The sequence below is a fragment of the Callithrix jacchus genome, chromosome 8, assembly GCF_049354715.1.
Source record: "Callithrix jacchus isolate 240 chromosome 8, calJac240_pri, whole genome shotgun sequence".
Taxonomy (NCBI): Eukaryota; Metazoa; Chordata; class Mammalia; order Primates; family Cebidae; genus Callithrix; species Callithrix jacchus.
In genome coordinates this window covers 24,338,369-24,353,710 of record NC_133509.1, presented here as the reverse complement: position 1 = coordinate 24,353,710, position 15,342 = coordinate 24,338,369, and the positions used below count along the sequence as shown (strand labels likewise).

The 15,342-nt window shown below is 35.8% G+C and overlaps 1 protein-coding gene across 50 annotated transcripts in view; it reads right to left on the bottom strand.

Annotated features, from left to right (window-relative positions):
* Positions 1-15,342, bottom strand: part of SCAPER (S-phase cyclin A associated protein in the ER) — a 550,606-nt gene that overhangs the window by 305,880 nt on the left and 229,384 nt on the right. For all 50 annotated transcript variants that reach the window (XM_078333930.1, XM_078333946.1, XM_078333966.1 and 47 more), the window contains one exon: positions 555-691. In XM_078333930.1, coding sequence (XP_078190056.1) covers positions 555-691 — 137 coding nt within the window. The remainder of the gene's footprint in view (positions 1-554; positions 692-15,342) is intronic.

Sequence of the window (15,342 nt, the reverse complement as noted above, 5' to 3'; positions counted from 1 at the left end):
CAAAGCTTGTGAGGTAATGATGTACTACATAGCTGTCTGAACTTCAGATGACACTTTGGAGGCTGATGATAAACTACAGGTCTGACAACTCACTTTCCATTTTAAGATATTTCTTGAACTTTTTCTTGTTGTGACAGGCAACCAAATTGATTAAATCTAGTCATGGGATTTGACACTACAGCCAGTAGACATCTATTTGTTGATTGCTATTGATTTTCTTTGATACTTCATTTAAAAATCAATAGTTGGAAAGAAAAATAGGTTTGGTTTACACATACTTAAACATACTATTGTATGCTGAAGGAGGCACAAGTTTGGCAGAGCTTTGGCATCCAATTATAAGAAGAGCTCTTAACAGGTGAAAGCAAGGGCTTTAGATCGATACGCAGTTTTCCTTCTCAATCAAGGAAAGTGGCTATAAATTAGGCTCATCAGTGTTATTTCCAAGGCTTTCACGAAGCAAACAACTTTAAACTTTTTTTGTCTTCCTTGGATTTACATTAAAAGATACATCATAAGAGTTTTTCTTTTGTTTTTAAGAGCATTTAAGGTACCTGGAGTTCATTCGGGCTTTTATCTTTTTGGCTTTTTTTTTATTTTTTTGCCGTTCTTCTCCATCTTTCAAAGCCTCTGCTGGAGCTGTACTTTCGATCACAATGTCAATAATATACTTCTTCAAGGAAAGATGCTCCTGCAAGAAAAACAAATAAAATCATAATCATGAGGATGAGTATTTAAATGTAATATAGGATTGCGCAGACTACAGTGAGTATAAGATATTTGATAAAACTACAAGTAATCTCTGTGATACACTGGTTTTACAATTGTTTTGGAAAACGCCGAAGCAACTGTTTCAGTTAAGGTTTGTACATCACTGAATTCACTTCATTACATATCAACTGTGCCTCATGCTAAGGATACAAGGACATACTCCCTACCATAATATCACAAGAGTAGAGTAGAAAATGTAAAGTATACGTATGAAACTATGATACCACCTATAATACCAAGTCAATGAGAGATTGAGAGTGCTGGAAGAGCTCAAAGAGGGAAACAAGAGCACTCTTCACTAGGGTTAAGGGGGGAAAATTCAGGAAGAAAGCACTATATTTGCTATCCCTTGAAGAAAGGATAACGTGCACATATGGATATTAGATAAGTATGTGTGGTTGGGCTGGGAGTGGGATAAGGTTGCAGGAAGGGAAAAGAATGTCATCTCAGAAAACATATTCTAGAGATGAGAAAGTGGAACATGGGTATCAGCAGCAAAGCTTTGGTTCGAGGACAGCACACAGTGTTTGGCCCCATTTCCCTCCCTATCCATCTTAGATTTTATGGCCTATAACTATGATCATTCTGCTGCATGTACCTGCATGGCAAAATCCCAACCCTAAATCCAACTCTCTCCCTATTCTGAGCCTGCATTTGAAGCAGATTAATGTGGCTATTAATTACAAACTTTAAATTTGTGAAATGAAACCTCAAGTGGCCTCTAGTATTCCCAGGCAGTCAAACAACCCTTCATTATACTCACTTTGCTAAAAATTTTAGATTCTATCGTTAAATCTCCAATATCCCGCATCTCCTAACCCCATCCCTCAGTTAATGACCACATTTATTTGAGGAAAACAGCATTATTCAGAAGAGAGCTTCCACACACTCCCACAGACAAATGTAGCGAACAATTTGCATATGTGACCATACACTCTCTTCCCTCCTGTTATAATATATGAACACACGTTCCTTTCTAAGATCAAGTCCTCCAAATATACACTGGATCCCATTCCTTGTCTCACATTTTAGGAGAAATCCTCTTACCTGCATCATCAGTTTTCCTGTTTCTACTTAAATCATCTCAAAAGGATCATTGTTTGTATGTCCCCCTCCAGCTGCTACCCCAAATTTGTTCAAAGAAAGTGTATTTTGCCTCTATTTGCTTAGCTCTCATTGTCTCCCAAATTCATTTTAGTCCAGCTGGCCTTTACCACCCTTACCAATCTACAGATTTTCGTGGTCAAGGTCAACAATGCCGGTGGCCAACGTTCAGTTCTTATGTGTTTCTTGCAACCTTAGTCCTACAAATCATTTCCTCTCACTAGAGACTCCTCCTTCACTGGGTCTCCTAACATCACATTGTCCTTTTAACTCACTGGCTGCTCCTTCTAAGTCTTCTTTGCTGGGTCCTTTTCCTCTTGTTGATCTCTAAATGCTGCAGCACCCCAGAGCTATCCTCAGAGCTTTCTTCTTCTCTGTCCAAACTCACTCATCTAGTACAGTACCTTGAAATATTCATACACAGAACATTCTCAATTTTTATCTCTAGTTCTCATCTCTCTCCTGAACTGCAGTCACCTGTGTAAAAATGTCTCCCCAGACAGGCGCAGTGGCTCACACCTGTAATCTCAGCATTTTGAGAGGCCGAGGTGGGAGGATCACTTGAGGGCAGGAGTTCGAGACCAGCCTGGCCAATATGGTAAAATCCCATCTCTATTAAAATTACAAAAATTAGTAAGGCATGGTGGTGTATGTCTATACACACCTGTAATCCCAGCTACCGGGCAAGCTGAGACAGAAGAATCACTTGAACCCAGGAGGTGGAGGTTGCAGTGAGCTGAGATTGTGCCACTGCACTCCAGCCTGGGCAACAAAGCAAGACTGTCTTTAAAAAAAAAAAAAGTATCCTCGAAATCTCCAGTTAGGTGGAGCATTTCCATAAACAGCATTTCAAAAATAACACGCCTACAACAAAACTCTTATGTTCCTTGTGTACATCAAGTTGTTCTTCCAAGAGTGTTTTCTATTTCAGTAAATCATACCATTATTCACATAATTGCTTATGTCCAATACATGAGCAAATCCTATCAGTTCTCCTTTCAAATATATCCCCAATTCAACCACTTCTCCCTACACCATCACCTACTCTAAGTGACCATCAGCATTCATTTATACTACTGTAATAGCCTCTTAACTCATCTCTCAGTTTCTAACTTGACTCCTAGGTGTTTTCGCTGTAAAAGCAGCCAAATTTTTTTATACAGTCAAATCACATTATTCCTTTTATCAACCTAGATTCTCATCACACTTAGAGTAAATCCAAATTCTTCCCCATGGCCTACAAGGCTGAGTCACTGATCTCTCTGGTCTCACCTACCAACTCTCTTCTTTCTTCACTAAAACTACACCCACAGCGGTCCTCTTGTTGTTCCCCACATCCATCAGAAACGTTACTGCCTCAGGACTCTATATATGTTGTTCCCTTAGCCAAGAATATTCTCTCGGGTATTTGCGTGGTCTCGGCCAAAATGAATGCCGCCTTAAATAACACCCTCTATTAGATGCTATTTTCTTACTCTCTCTATGCTTCTTCATAGGACTTCTTTCACATCACTGCCTAACATTATATATTAATTTGCAATTTCCTTCCTCAAACACAAGTTTCCGAAGGGCAATGACTTTGTTTTGTTCACTGATGTTTCTATGTCTGTAACTGTGCCTGATACATGGCAAGCACTTAGTATGTATGTATTAGATAAATGAATACAAAGAGTTAATGTAATAACAGCTAATAATAGTATTTATGAGGGCTTGTTATACAAGATACATTCAGATAAGAACTTTAAATATTATCACTCATCTCATACTTAGAACTATACTTAGAACATACTTAGAAGGTACATATTTTTATTATCCTTGTTTTAACTACGAGAAAACTTGAACATAAAGTTAACTAATTTTTTTAAAGTTAGAAGACCAAAACCATGACTGAGTGACTTTGCAGCTAGTAAAGCAACAGAGTCCAAATTTAAACCCAGAGAGATGATTAGGGAATCCACATTCTTGACTACTACCTTAAAGATATGGCTGGAAATAGGTTTGAGTTACAGAATTGTGCTCATTTTCCAAATTATGAACCTACCAACAAAAAACAAGCAACAAAAAAAACAAAAACCCCACAGTCAAATGAAGAAAATATTCTCTTTTCTGTTTCTTTGATTAGAAAATCAGAATTTCTTTGATTAGAAAATTTGATTTCTTTCTCCTATTTTCTTTGATAAACCAGGCCCATGGTATACTACACCTTTATATGGCGGCACTAACCTAAAGTAATGATTTAAGTTGTAAGTACACACATATAAATACAACTTAAAAAAAATAACCCAGGTCTTTCTTTTCAAAGAAAGAACAGAGTGAGCGTCAGGGGGAGAAAACCCTCTTCCCATTATCTCCCAAAGATATATGGAACAAAGCAAGTCATATGTGAAATCACCATCCATACTATCATTTACTGAACACATATGATGTGATAAGCAAACCGTATTATGTGATAAGCAAAGGACTGGATCAATTACACAATTTCCTATCATCCTCACAATCCCATAAAGCAGGTTAGATAGTATGTTTACATTTCACAGATGCTTAACAAACACAAATGCTTACAGATGCAAACTTCAAAGAGGTTTGGTATGATGCCCATGGTCACAAAGCTCAAGATCAAAACCACGACTGGCTGACTTTAATAGATCATGCTTTTTTACTACTCCACATTCCCTCCTGCCATGCTGCTAATGCAGGCTAGTCTCTGACATGTAATTTGATCACTGTACTAAGGAAAAGAAATATTCTAAATGATATCTTCAGTTTTGTGAAAGGTCGAAATTATAATATTTTTCAGTGGTATATAAACGTTATTTACATATCTAACAGAAACCATTGAGGAAACTTATACACAAATGCAGTCACTATACAAAGAAACGTGGTCTCTAACCAGAACTATCAAGAATCACACCTTTGTTACAGACGCCTTTACACTCATATTCACATACAAACCACATACATCAGTCATTCATGTTAATGTTTTTAAAATCTCAAAACCAGAGACAAATAAGCATATGTTTTGTTTGACTTAATAGTAAATTTTTTAACACAAAACGTGTTAATTATAGAAAATATATATAAATAAAATTAAGATTAAAATATTTCTGATACCTAGAAAAAAACTAATATTTTGAAGTATATTCTTCCAGACATTTTTCTTTGCACATAAAGTTTTATAAAAATAGGTTATCCCATTTATAAAATTTAAAATCTGCTATATTTGATATATATTCCCACCATTAAATATTCTACAACATAAGCTAACAGAAGTAAGCTACTCCATTTCATGAATATACCTATTTTGACCAATGCCTTGTTGTCAGACATCTGGATAATATTTAATTTTTCAATGTCATAAATAGTGCAACAAAATATTCCTACAGTTCAAATTTAAACAAATAGTCAATTATTTCTTTATGATCAAATCACAGAAATAAAAAACCTGGGCCGCAGATTACACATATATTTAAGACTTTTTGATAAGTATTCCCAAATTGAACAACCAAAATGGGAATTAATTTATGTCCCCGTAAGTGGTTTGCCAGTATGTAATGTTCCTGTTTTTTTGTAAATCTGTCGATTAGTTAACTGAAAAATTGGTATTAGGTATGCTTGACTATTTGTCTACATTTTGTTTTCTTTGACTTAGGATGTTTCTTTTGTCCAGCTTTCTATAAACACATTTCAAGTTTCATAAATCTAATTCCATGTAAAAATTAGCAACAGAAAACTATCAAGGCCAAATGCCAAAGTTATCAGAAGAAAACAAATAAATAGAATAGCAACCTTACAAACAACAACAAAAAAACACACCAAAAAAATGTATGCACAGGTCAAAATGTAACTTTCTATTTCAAAATAAGCTGAAATACACACACACACAGACACACACACAATATATATATATAAGGCATGAGAGAACAACAGAAATCACTATCTTAAAAACTCAATAATTAGGTCATAAAACAAAAAAAGACCGCAATGTAAGAAATCATTTAAGAAATAAAAACAAAACAGAAGATGTATAAGAGTAAATAAACACAACAAATAATGCCTCAAATAAAATGTACAAAGGATAAAATTTTTTAAATAAAAAAATAAAAATGATTTGAAAGTAAGTGAAAATACTGAAGATAGGCAAAGATGAGATCCAGATAATAGGAGTTCTTGAAAAAGTAAACCAAAGCAAGAGAACAGATCAAATATTAAAAACATTAATCCAATAAAACTTTCAACAAGATAAATATTGAAAAAGTATACCATACACTCAAAAATACTGACCTACAGAGACTAATATTGACATATCGTATTAAAATTTCTGGGCCTTAAATTTAAAGAAATTTATTTCAGCATTTAGGGTAAAAAAAACAAGTGACTTACAAGGAAAAAAATTAAATTATCATAAGCCTTTTTGACAGCAACATTTTATGCCAAAAGAAAATAATTATTTAGTATTTTCAAGAAAGAAATAGAAGGTAAGGATTTTCTATCTAGTAAAATTAACTTTCAAGCAAAAAAAAAGCACAAATAAACTATTATCAACATTTTAAGAACCTAGAGAATATTCTCATAAACCTTTCTGAGGAATCTACTAGAGAATATGTCTCAGAAAAGAAAAATGACTAGAGAAACATGGACATAAGGACTACTGGTGAACATTACGTGTATACTTATAGAACTGAGACTAAATTAGCGATAAAAAGCTAAAGAATCCAGTATATAATGCTGGTGTCTCATTGTGATACTATTTTTAAAATATGGGGAAACTGGGGAAAACGTATTAAAAGAATTTTAAACTGTTCTTGGTAATTACACTGATGGTGGTACTATTAGTAATGTTATTCTAAGACTGCTGTGCGTGTTAGGCAGGATAGAGCAAATGCCATTATATTATAATCTATCATCTCTTGTATCCTTGAGAACCAAATATTTGGTATGGAGGAAAAGATACACAGGATGCAATACAGAAGAGGCCGAGTGGACACACACATATACACATATTTCATTTCTTCATTTTGTAATTCTGTTCACAATGATCAACCCATTAGCAATGAGCATTTCTGATTATGGTCTTAAAATAAAATTTCCCAGTAAAAGTACCCAGAGTTTCTTACCAAAATATATGACCATGAGTCTAACACCTTGTCAAACTGGGTAGAAAGGCACCTATCAAATTCGACTGGGCTCATGTCAAAAGGACTTGAAAACAAACTCTAACAGACTCCCACTCAACAAAAGATGGCATAATTTGAGATTAAAAAAAAAAAAACTACAAATGACTGAAACCCATTAAAAATACTTAAATCCATCAGTTCATAATAGTTCATAATTTATCTATCTTTACACACAACACACACACACACACACACACACACACACACCCCAATCAAATGGAAGATAGTAAGAAACTGGTTCATTATTTTGAAAACTGGTAAATAAAAAAATGTGTACTGACTTTCACACACACAAGCTGTACTCAGTAGTCAAATAGTAGATGAGGGAACCATCTCTTTATAAATGTATAAATAATAAATGAAAATGAAATGCAGAATTGGAATATCCCCATATCTATGAATTAGTGGATCTAGGTACTAAGGGTCAATCATTGATATGTCAATACCACAAAAAGAAAACACAATAAATTATGTTCATCTTGATGAAAGAACTCAATACCATTATAGTCTTACCAAATGGATCAAATCTGAGTCTGACCAAGACAGTAGGTTCATGTGTCTTTATGGGAAGAAAAAGAGGACAAAGAAAATACTGCACTGCACCAGACTCCATAGTAACAGAGCTTTATAGCAAGTCACATAAGCCTTTCACCAGGAACTGAATTTCCCAGTCCCTCTTGAGATGACCATGTGACTGAGTATGCCTAATTGGAAAATGAACACATACTTGGTGTTTTAAGGTTCATTTACTCCTCCCCTTCTGCAAACTGCAACACAAAAGAGCCTGTAACAACAGCTCTAATCATGAAGGGAGGGCATACCTGAAGAGATGGTAAAGACAGAAAATGGGTCCCTGAAAAACATCTCACATAAAGCAATTGAAAGTCTGCTTACCTCAGAACTGTACTGTAAAAAATACATTTCTATATTCTTAAAACCATTGTATTTTGGTGCTTTCATAGCAGCTTAGTCCTTTCCCTAATACAATTATGCAGAAAAAGTTTACACATAATATATATTTCGTGTATATTTATATGTATACACTGATATGCATAAATATAAGAAAAAGCAAAAATTAAAATTTCTCACTAGATGATTGTGACAAGTTTTTCATTTCCTCTTTTATAACAAGTATGTATTACTTTCAGAAGCAGAAAGAAAATGTCCATAAAAAATATCCATAATGAAATGTTATCTGGAACTGACTTCAAAATAGTACTTACGGAGAGAGGATGGAGTATCAGTGAGGTAGGATTTACCACAAGTTTATCACTGCAAGGTTATATGATGAGTAAGTGGAGGTTTATCATACTATTCTGTCCACTATTATGTAGGTTTTTAATTCGCCATAATAATTAGTTTATAAAATAGTCATTTTGTATATTGGCTTGCCAAATAAGTAAAGAAAATTATAATATTTATATCTTTCAAGTATCTAATGATGTGAAATTAAAATGAAATTAACATATTTGTGCACCTTCAAGTGCTGAAAGCATATACTATATTGCAAGTTTGAAATGTGTTATAAGGATAGGAGAAAACAAGCTTGTGCAGAAAAATAAAATTAATAAAGACATTCTTTACTGAAAGAAGAGGTGATATATTTGTATCAATCTAGTCACTTTCCTTGCCTGGTTCTCTTATGTCTGAGACTTTGGAACACGACAAGCGTTAACTGGCAATTACAGAATGACACAGAAGCTGAACCTTCTAAGTAACATGCTGATGAAAAAGAGTCAGGCTCTGATTTCTGGAGCTACTTTGAATTGAAGGTTCTAATGACCTTTACCTTTTTCACAGCCAAATCTGCCATGACAGGAAGTACACTAACAGGATCCACATACTAACCCGTAGGTTCTGAAATTACTCTTGATGCTCTAGGTCCATAATCTAATATACTTGAGAGCCTATGTACTCGGGTATGCAGCACTCTTTACTCTATCCTCAGGGATGGGTAGTGCATTCCATGAAACTGGGTTTTTTTGTTTTTTTTTTTTTGAGTGGAATCTCACTCTGTCACCCAGGCTGGAGTACAGTGGCCAGATCTAAGCTAACTACAACCTCCACCTCCTGAGCAAGTGATTCTCCTACCTCAGCCTTGAGAGTAGCTGGGATTACAGGTGCCCACCACCACACCTAGCTAATTTTAGTATTTTTAGTAGAGATGGGGTTTCACCATGTTGGCCAGGCTGGTCTCGAACTCCTGACCTCAGGTGATCTGCCCACCTCAGCCTCCCAAAGTGCTAGTATTACAGATATGAGCCACCATGCCCGGCGATGGCATCCTTTCTTAACACCCCACTCCTTCACCCAGCCTGCACTGGCTGGGATCAGAAAAGTATAGAAATTTTACCTCCTTTATTTCAAATGCTGTTCACTTCAAGTCATCTATAGCTCTAGTCATCAAAAAGATGGAGCTCTTTGGATACTGGTATACCTGCCCCTGTTCTATATTGTCACATTTCATAACAATCTACCTTGCTAAACAGTCAACTAGTCTTACATCCCAGTCTGCTTAATATTTAGTAAGTGCTCAGTCATTAAAACATACTTAAATTTTTATTCTGAAGTAGAGACATACAAAAGATTTGTACATAACGAAGTAGGGATGTACAAAAAGATTTCTCTATATTCACCGCAGTGAGATTCACAACAAAATATCAGCAGTAGGAAATTGATTACATAAATTATGGCACATACATGGAGATGATACTACATAGATTTAATTATATTAAAATTTTCATTGTATAATGTTAGATAAAAATTCTGGATTCAAATCTATGCAATGCAGTTTATATACAAATGTGTGAGTTTTGCATATTTGGGCACAAAGAGCAGAAAATAATTAGATCAAAATGTTAATACAGCAGGCATTACTTTGTTTTCATTTCAATTTTCTAAAATATATATTAATATGTACTTCATTATAAAATTAATTTTACTAAGGAAATGGAAGAAAAAGCAGTATCTTTCAAGTTAGAGGGTCAATTTGCATAAGGTTATAGTTGTTGTACAGTCTCTGTTGTGTAGACATCACTCACCTTTTCGTATCTACTCTCAATACTAATAATTATGTCACAGGCACAAGAAAAAACAAATCTATACCCTGTGAGACACAGTAGCTAAGATTTACTTACTCATTTTCAAAATGTAAATCACAGTAAAAATTTCCAAAAAGGTGTCTGGATCTCCTTCCTTCCTAATTTTTAAAATGCAACTTCTAGCCTTACTGAGTCTTGCATAATACAATTCCTATCTCCTACTAAGAGAATCAGAAATTAGTGTTATTTGACCAGCTTTCATACTGCTCATTCTACTTGAGCCTTAAAGAAGACATTGTTTTCATTTTAGGTACAGGAAAGAGCTCGATGCAGTAGAAGCAGAAACTGTGAGTCAAGAGATCCACAGCAAGATAAAGTCTGCAACTCATGACTATTTCTCTGGGATAATACATTCTAAAGTTCCCCTTCCCTAATGTTCTAAAAATCAATATAACAAGCCCAAAAGCTAATTAATGGTGGCTAATTTCACACACACACAATAAAATTTTAAGTATCGTTTTTAAGTCATAACTGTGAAATTTTAAACAACACTGCTATAGTTTAAAATACTAATAATGTACATAAAGAAACTAATACCTATGCAGACATGATCTCATCAAAGTTTACACCTTCTTACTCTTTTAATTACTTTTTATGGCATACTAGACCAAAGCTCTGGTTTTCCGAACATAATTTACTATATTCTATGAAATAATTGATACTCAGGTTTATGACCTTGATAGTCTATCAGACTCCTCCTAAAGGTTCCCATATTTCCTTATTTTTTAAGAGACAAGGAAAAAAACCTGACCAATAGGTTCATAATCTTTGGAAAAGAATATAAAAGTTCTAAAAATAGAATAGGCAGGAAATATAAATGACATAACATAGAATTTTATTAAGCTGCCACTTACAGAGCTCTGTCAAGTGTTGTCTCAACACAATCCATAAAATGTGGCAAAATGAAGTAAATAATCTCCTTCCCATTATTTTAAAATATTATAACAGAATTTAGAATATTCAAAGATATTTTTCTTCCTAGACCAAAAGGATTTAAATGTATGCTTTGAAAAAAAGGATCCAAAGCTTAACTACAGTAATACAAAATTTTTTATTAGAAAATCAGAACTGTTTTTTCAATAAAAATTCAACATCTTGCTTAAGAGGCTTATTTCTTTAAGGTTTATTTTCAAGACCAGGGTGGAAACCAAATTATACATCTAATATATAAAAAACTAGTACAGTGATTTTCACATGTCGTTTGGAAAAACAGTATTTTCCTCAGTCTCAGCCTACATTTTATCAACTTTGGAATCTAAAATCCAGTGATATCAGTTTATTGAAAAATCCATGTTTCCTCACATTTAAAAAATATTAAGTACACAAGTGTTTTAAGCCTGCCTAGCCTGACAACAAATAAGATAAACAGGAAGCATTTATAATATTCCCGCACTGCCTTCTTCCCAAACTGGGAAGGGGTGGGGGACTCAAGGGTTAAACTTTATATTTCTTATTTCTCTGGATGATGAAGAGGGTGAGAGAAGTAAAAAGGTGAGGAAGGTACAGGAGGGCAGGAAAGAGATCAACATACCTGGAAAAGAAAGGAGAGGAACAAAGAAAATAGAACAAGAGAGAAACAGATGAAAGAAGGGAAAAATAAAGGAACACTTAACTAAAAACACACGGCATTTTTAGACAGCACTTTATCATCTATTTCGTATAGCACCCTCACAGACACAGCATACTGAAGATAGTAAGTTAGGGTTTTAGCGCAATTCACTAACATTTAATTCAACACCTACTATGCATCGAGGACTTAATGCTAACTGCTTATGTTAAAGAGGAACGATTCTCTGGGGGGTCAGAGTTTTATTCAGACTAAGACCAAAGCAGTCTGTAGTAAACTGTTCTTTTCATAGATGATCACTCATCCAAAAAAACATTCCAACAGATTATGTGCCAGAAAGAACACAGAGGAACTCTTTAAACTGATTTGTAATTACTAAATTCTTGGATGGCATTAGCCATATCAAATGAAATGTCCATGGATATTATCCAAAGACTATTCAAAAATTAAAACGATATAGAAAAATCACTTAATTCATATTAAAATGAGTGTTTAGAGATTCAAGAAACTATGACATTTGTCAGAGGTAGGCTCACATGACATCATTTACTGTTTCCCTGGCACCTGGCCTAATAGAGATTACACAAGCAAGTGCTCAAGAAATGCCTTAAAAAAAAAAAAAGAAAAAGACTGACAGTTCCATTACATTCAACTTTGAAGTTCTGTCATAGAGTAAATTTGAGAAAATTTGAAAACTGGAAATGCAATGCCTTTTCATCATTTATGCATCATTTATTATTTATGCATCATTTGTGACAGCATCATTTTAAACATACATGGCAATGACAACTTTTGAAAATAGATAGGTCATTTTAATTATACAAAAGATTCAACTCTGCTAAGGTCCCTTTCCAAAGATGCAGGATATCCTTATATTTTTATCAGTTACAATTTATTTATTATATTGTTTAAAGTGACAGATGAGAAAAATAAAGCTAATGAAATACTGTGAAACAGACACCATGCAAAAGAGAAAAAGCCATCCGCTGATAAGGATGACAGTTTACCATCTGTCCCCCCGCCACTCAGTTACAATCAGTTTTCTGATAGGTGGCAATGATGAATGAGGTAAAGCCTCCTTTTGCAGATTCTGATGTTCCTTTCTGATCTAATCTGAGGTTTAACAGATGACTTAAAGGAAAGCCCACAGTTCAACAAGGTTATTAATTTATCATGCTGTGAAGACTAAGAAAGGTCTGAGCTCAATATTGCAACAAGGAAAGATTTAGTTGTTCTGAACCGTGCCTTGTAATGAAAAGTGTTTTCTCAGAATTCTCAGATTTCAAATACAGCAACTTGACTAGTATCAGGCTTCATCCTTAGAAAATACTTTAGTAATAGAGTAACAGTAATACCATATATCACAAATAACATCAATCTTTCAAACCAAGATCAAAGAGAAGATAATGCTTAAGCCAGAAGGCCTTAGTTTCTAGTAGCTTCCACAGCCATAGGTGACAAGGGCTTGAGGGTGTCAGCAGCTTCATCACAGTGCTGCTAACTTCTAAATACTGACAAAAAAAATACAAATATACAATACATAGGATGACAGAAATGGATACAATGACAGAAAATGATTTACCATGCTAACACGAAAGAAAACTGAAATGGCTATATTAATATTAGACAAGGTAAATTGCACAGCAAAGAATATCTACAGGAATAAAGTAGGTCATTTTGTAATCATAATAATAAAATGAGGGCAATTAAGAAAACCTAACAATCCTTAGCATTTGCTATACCTTGGATGTTTGTCCACTCCAAATTTCATATCAAAATTTGAACACTAATGTTGAAGGTGGGACATACTGGGAGGTTACTGGGTCATGGGGTGGATGCCTTATGATTAGATAAAGGCCCTTCTTTGGTGAAGCCATGAGTCCTCACTCTACTAGTTCCCGTGAGAGCTGCTGGTTAAAAAGAGCCTGGAACCTCCCTCCTCACTCTCTTGCTTCCTCCCTCACCATGTGACCTCTGCATGTACCAGCTCTTCACTTTCTGCCATGAGTGGAAGCAGCTTGAGGACCTCACCACGAGCTCAATGTGAAACCTTACAGCTAGCAGAACTATGAGCTAAAGAGATGTCTTTTCTTTATAAATTAACCAGCCTCAGGTGTTCTTCTGAAGCAACACAAAAACAGACTAAGACACATTGATATAGCTAACAAAACAACTTCGAATCACATGCAGACAAACCCACAATTAAAATCAGAGATTTCAACATCCCCTCACAAAAACTGGTGAGACAAGAGAAAATCAGCAAGGATATGGTAGATGAGGAAACTTTTGAGGTGATGAATATGATCACTATCTTGATCATGGTGATGGTTCCATGGTATTATGTATATGCCAAAATTTATTAAATTATACCCTTAAAAATCAGGGTAAGAAACGTTTGACAGTTATACCTCAGAGCTATCAACTGTAACTACACATTTCTAAGAAAAATCTATTCCTAACCCTATAAATGAAAGGAGAACTTACCCAATTTTCAAATTTCCACAGTAAGACACATTGTAAAATAAATAATAATTATGCATTATATACTTCAATACTATTAAATACTGTGTCCACTTAAAAACAAATCCTCAACTAAAAGACAAATACTGTAAGACTGGTTTAAAAGAACAAAATCCAGGCACAAGCTATTTGTAAGAGACTCATCTAAAACCAAAGGTGATATAAAACAGTATAATGGCCAAGATGGCCAACTAGAGGGAGTCAGGAGGAACATCACCGAGTGACTGGGACATAGAGGTGACTGGCACACTCTGAGAAGATTGTCCGGGGGAAGCAGCCAGAGTGAACAGAAGCAGGAGCAGATGTTGGGCCGAAGCAGGAGGAGGCTGGAAACACCGCATGTGGATACCGAGAACCAGGGCTAGTTCTTGGCTCCCAAAAAATTCTGGGGAAGAGGTGAGTTGAGTAGGCGAGCAGTGGCCTTGTCTCTCCACGGATCCCTGGAATCCTAGCAGCATGAGACGGCACACCCCCAAAGAAACTTATGCTAGCAGGGAGAGCGGCTTAGAGGAACCATAGGGGCAGGACTCCAGCCTGTGTGAAGCCCAGAGAGTTTGGTGTGGGAATGTCTGCAGTAGAGCCTGGCAATGAATGACCATCCCTCAAGGCTCACCGTGCTCCTCTAGGAGACTTTAGCTGTAGGGTGACTGTCAGACTTGGACAGAGCAGGGTGGTGTTGCCCATGAGATAGCCACTCCGACCCGAGCTCTGCCCTGTATGTTAGCCTATCCTGCAGCCCCAGCATGGCTGCACCACTTGGAGCTCTGCCTCAGATGCCCAACCAGAGTGCCACTAGGGCTCTTCATCATATGTTCTTTGCCAACACTGCACCTGACCATCAGAGAGTTCCATTAGACTGGCCCCTGCTTAAATGTACCAGCCTACCCACAACCTTCCCCAGGCACTTTGCCATCATGCACAAGACCACAACCACACACCACTGTGCCACTGCTGCTGGCACCAGCACAACCCAATGATGCCCCCAGCTGATACAGAGGCACTCAGCTGTGCCACCATTGCCAGTTAGAATGTGCGCACAGACATTGGCGGCCCCACACCCATCAAGACCCTGCCACTGCAAGCGCTAGTACAAACACAAATGCTG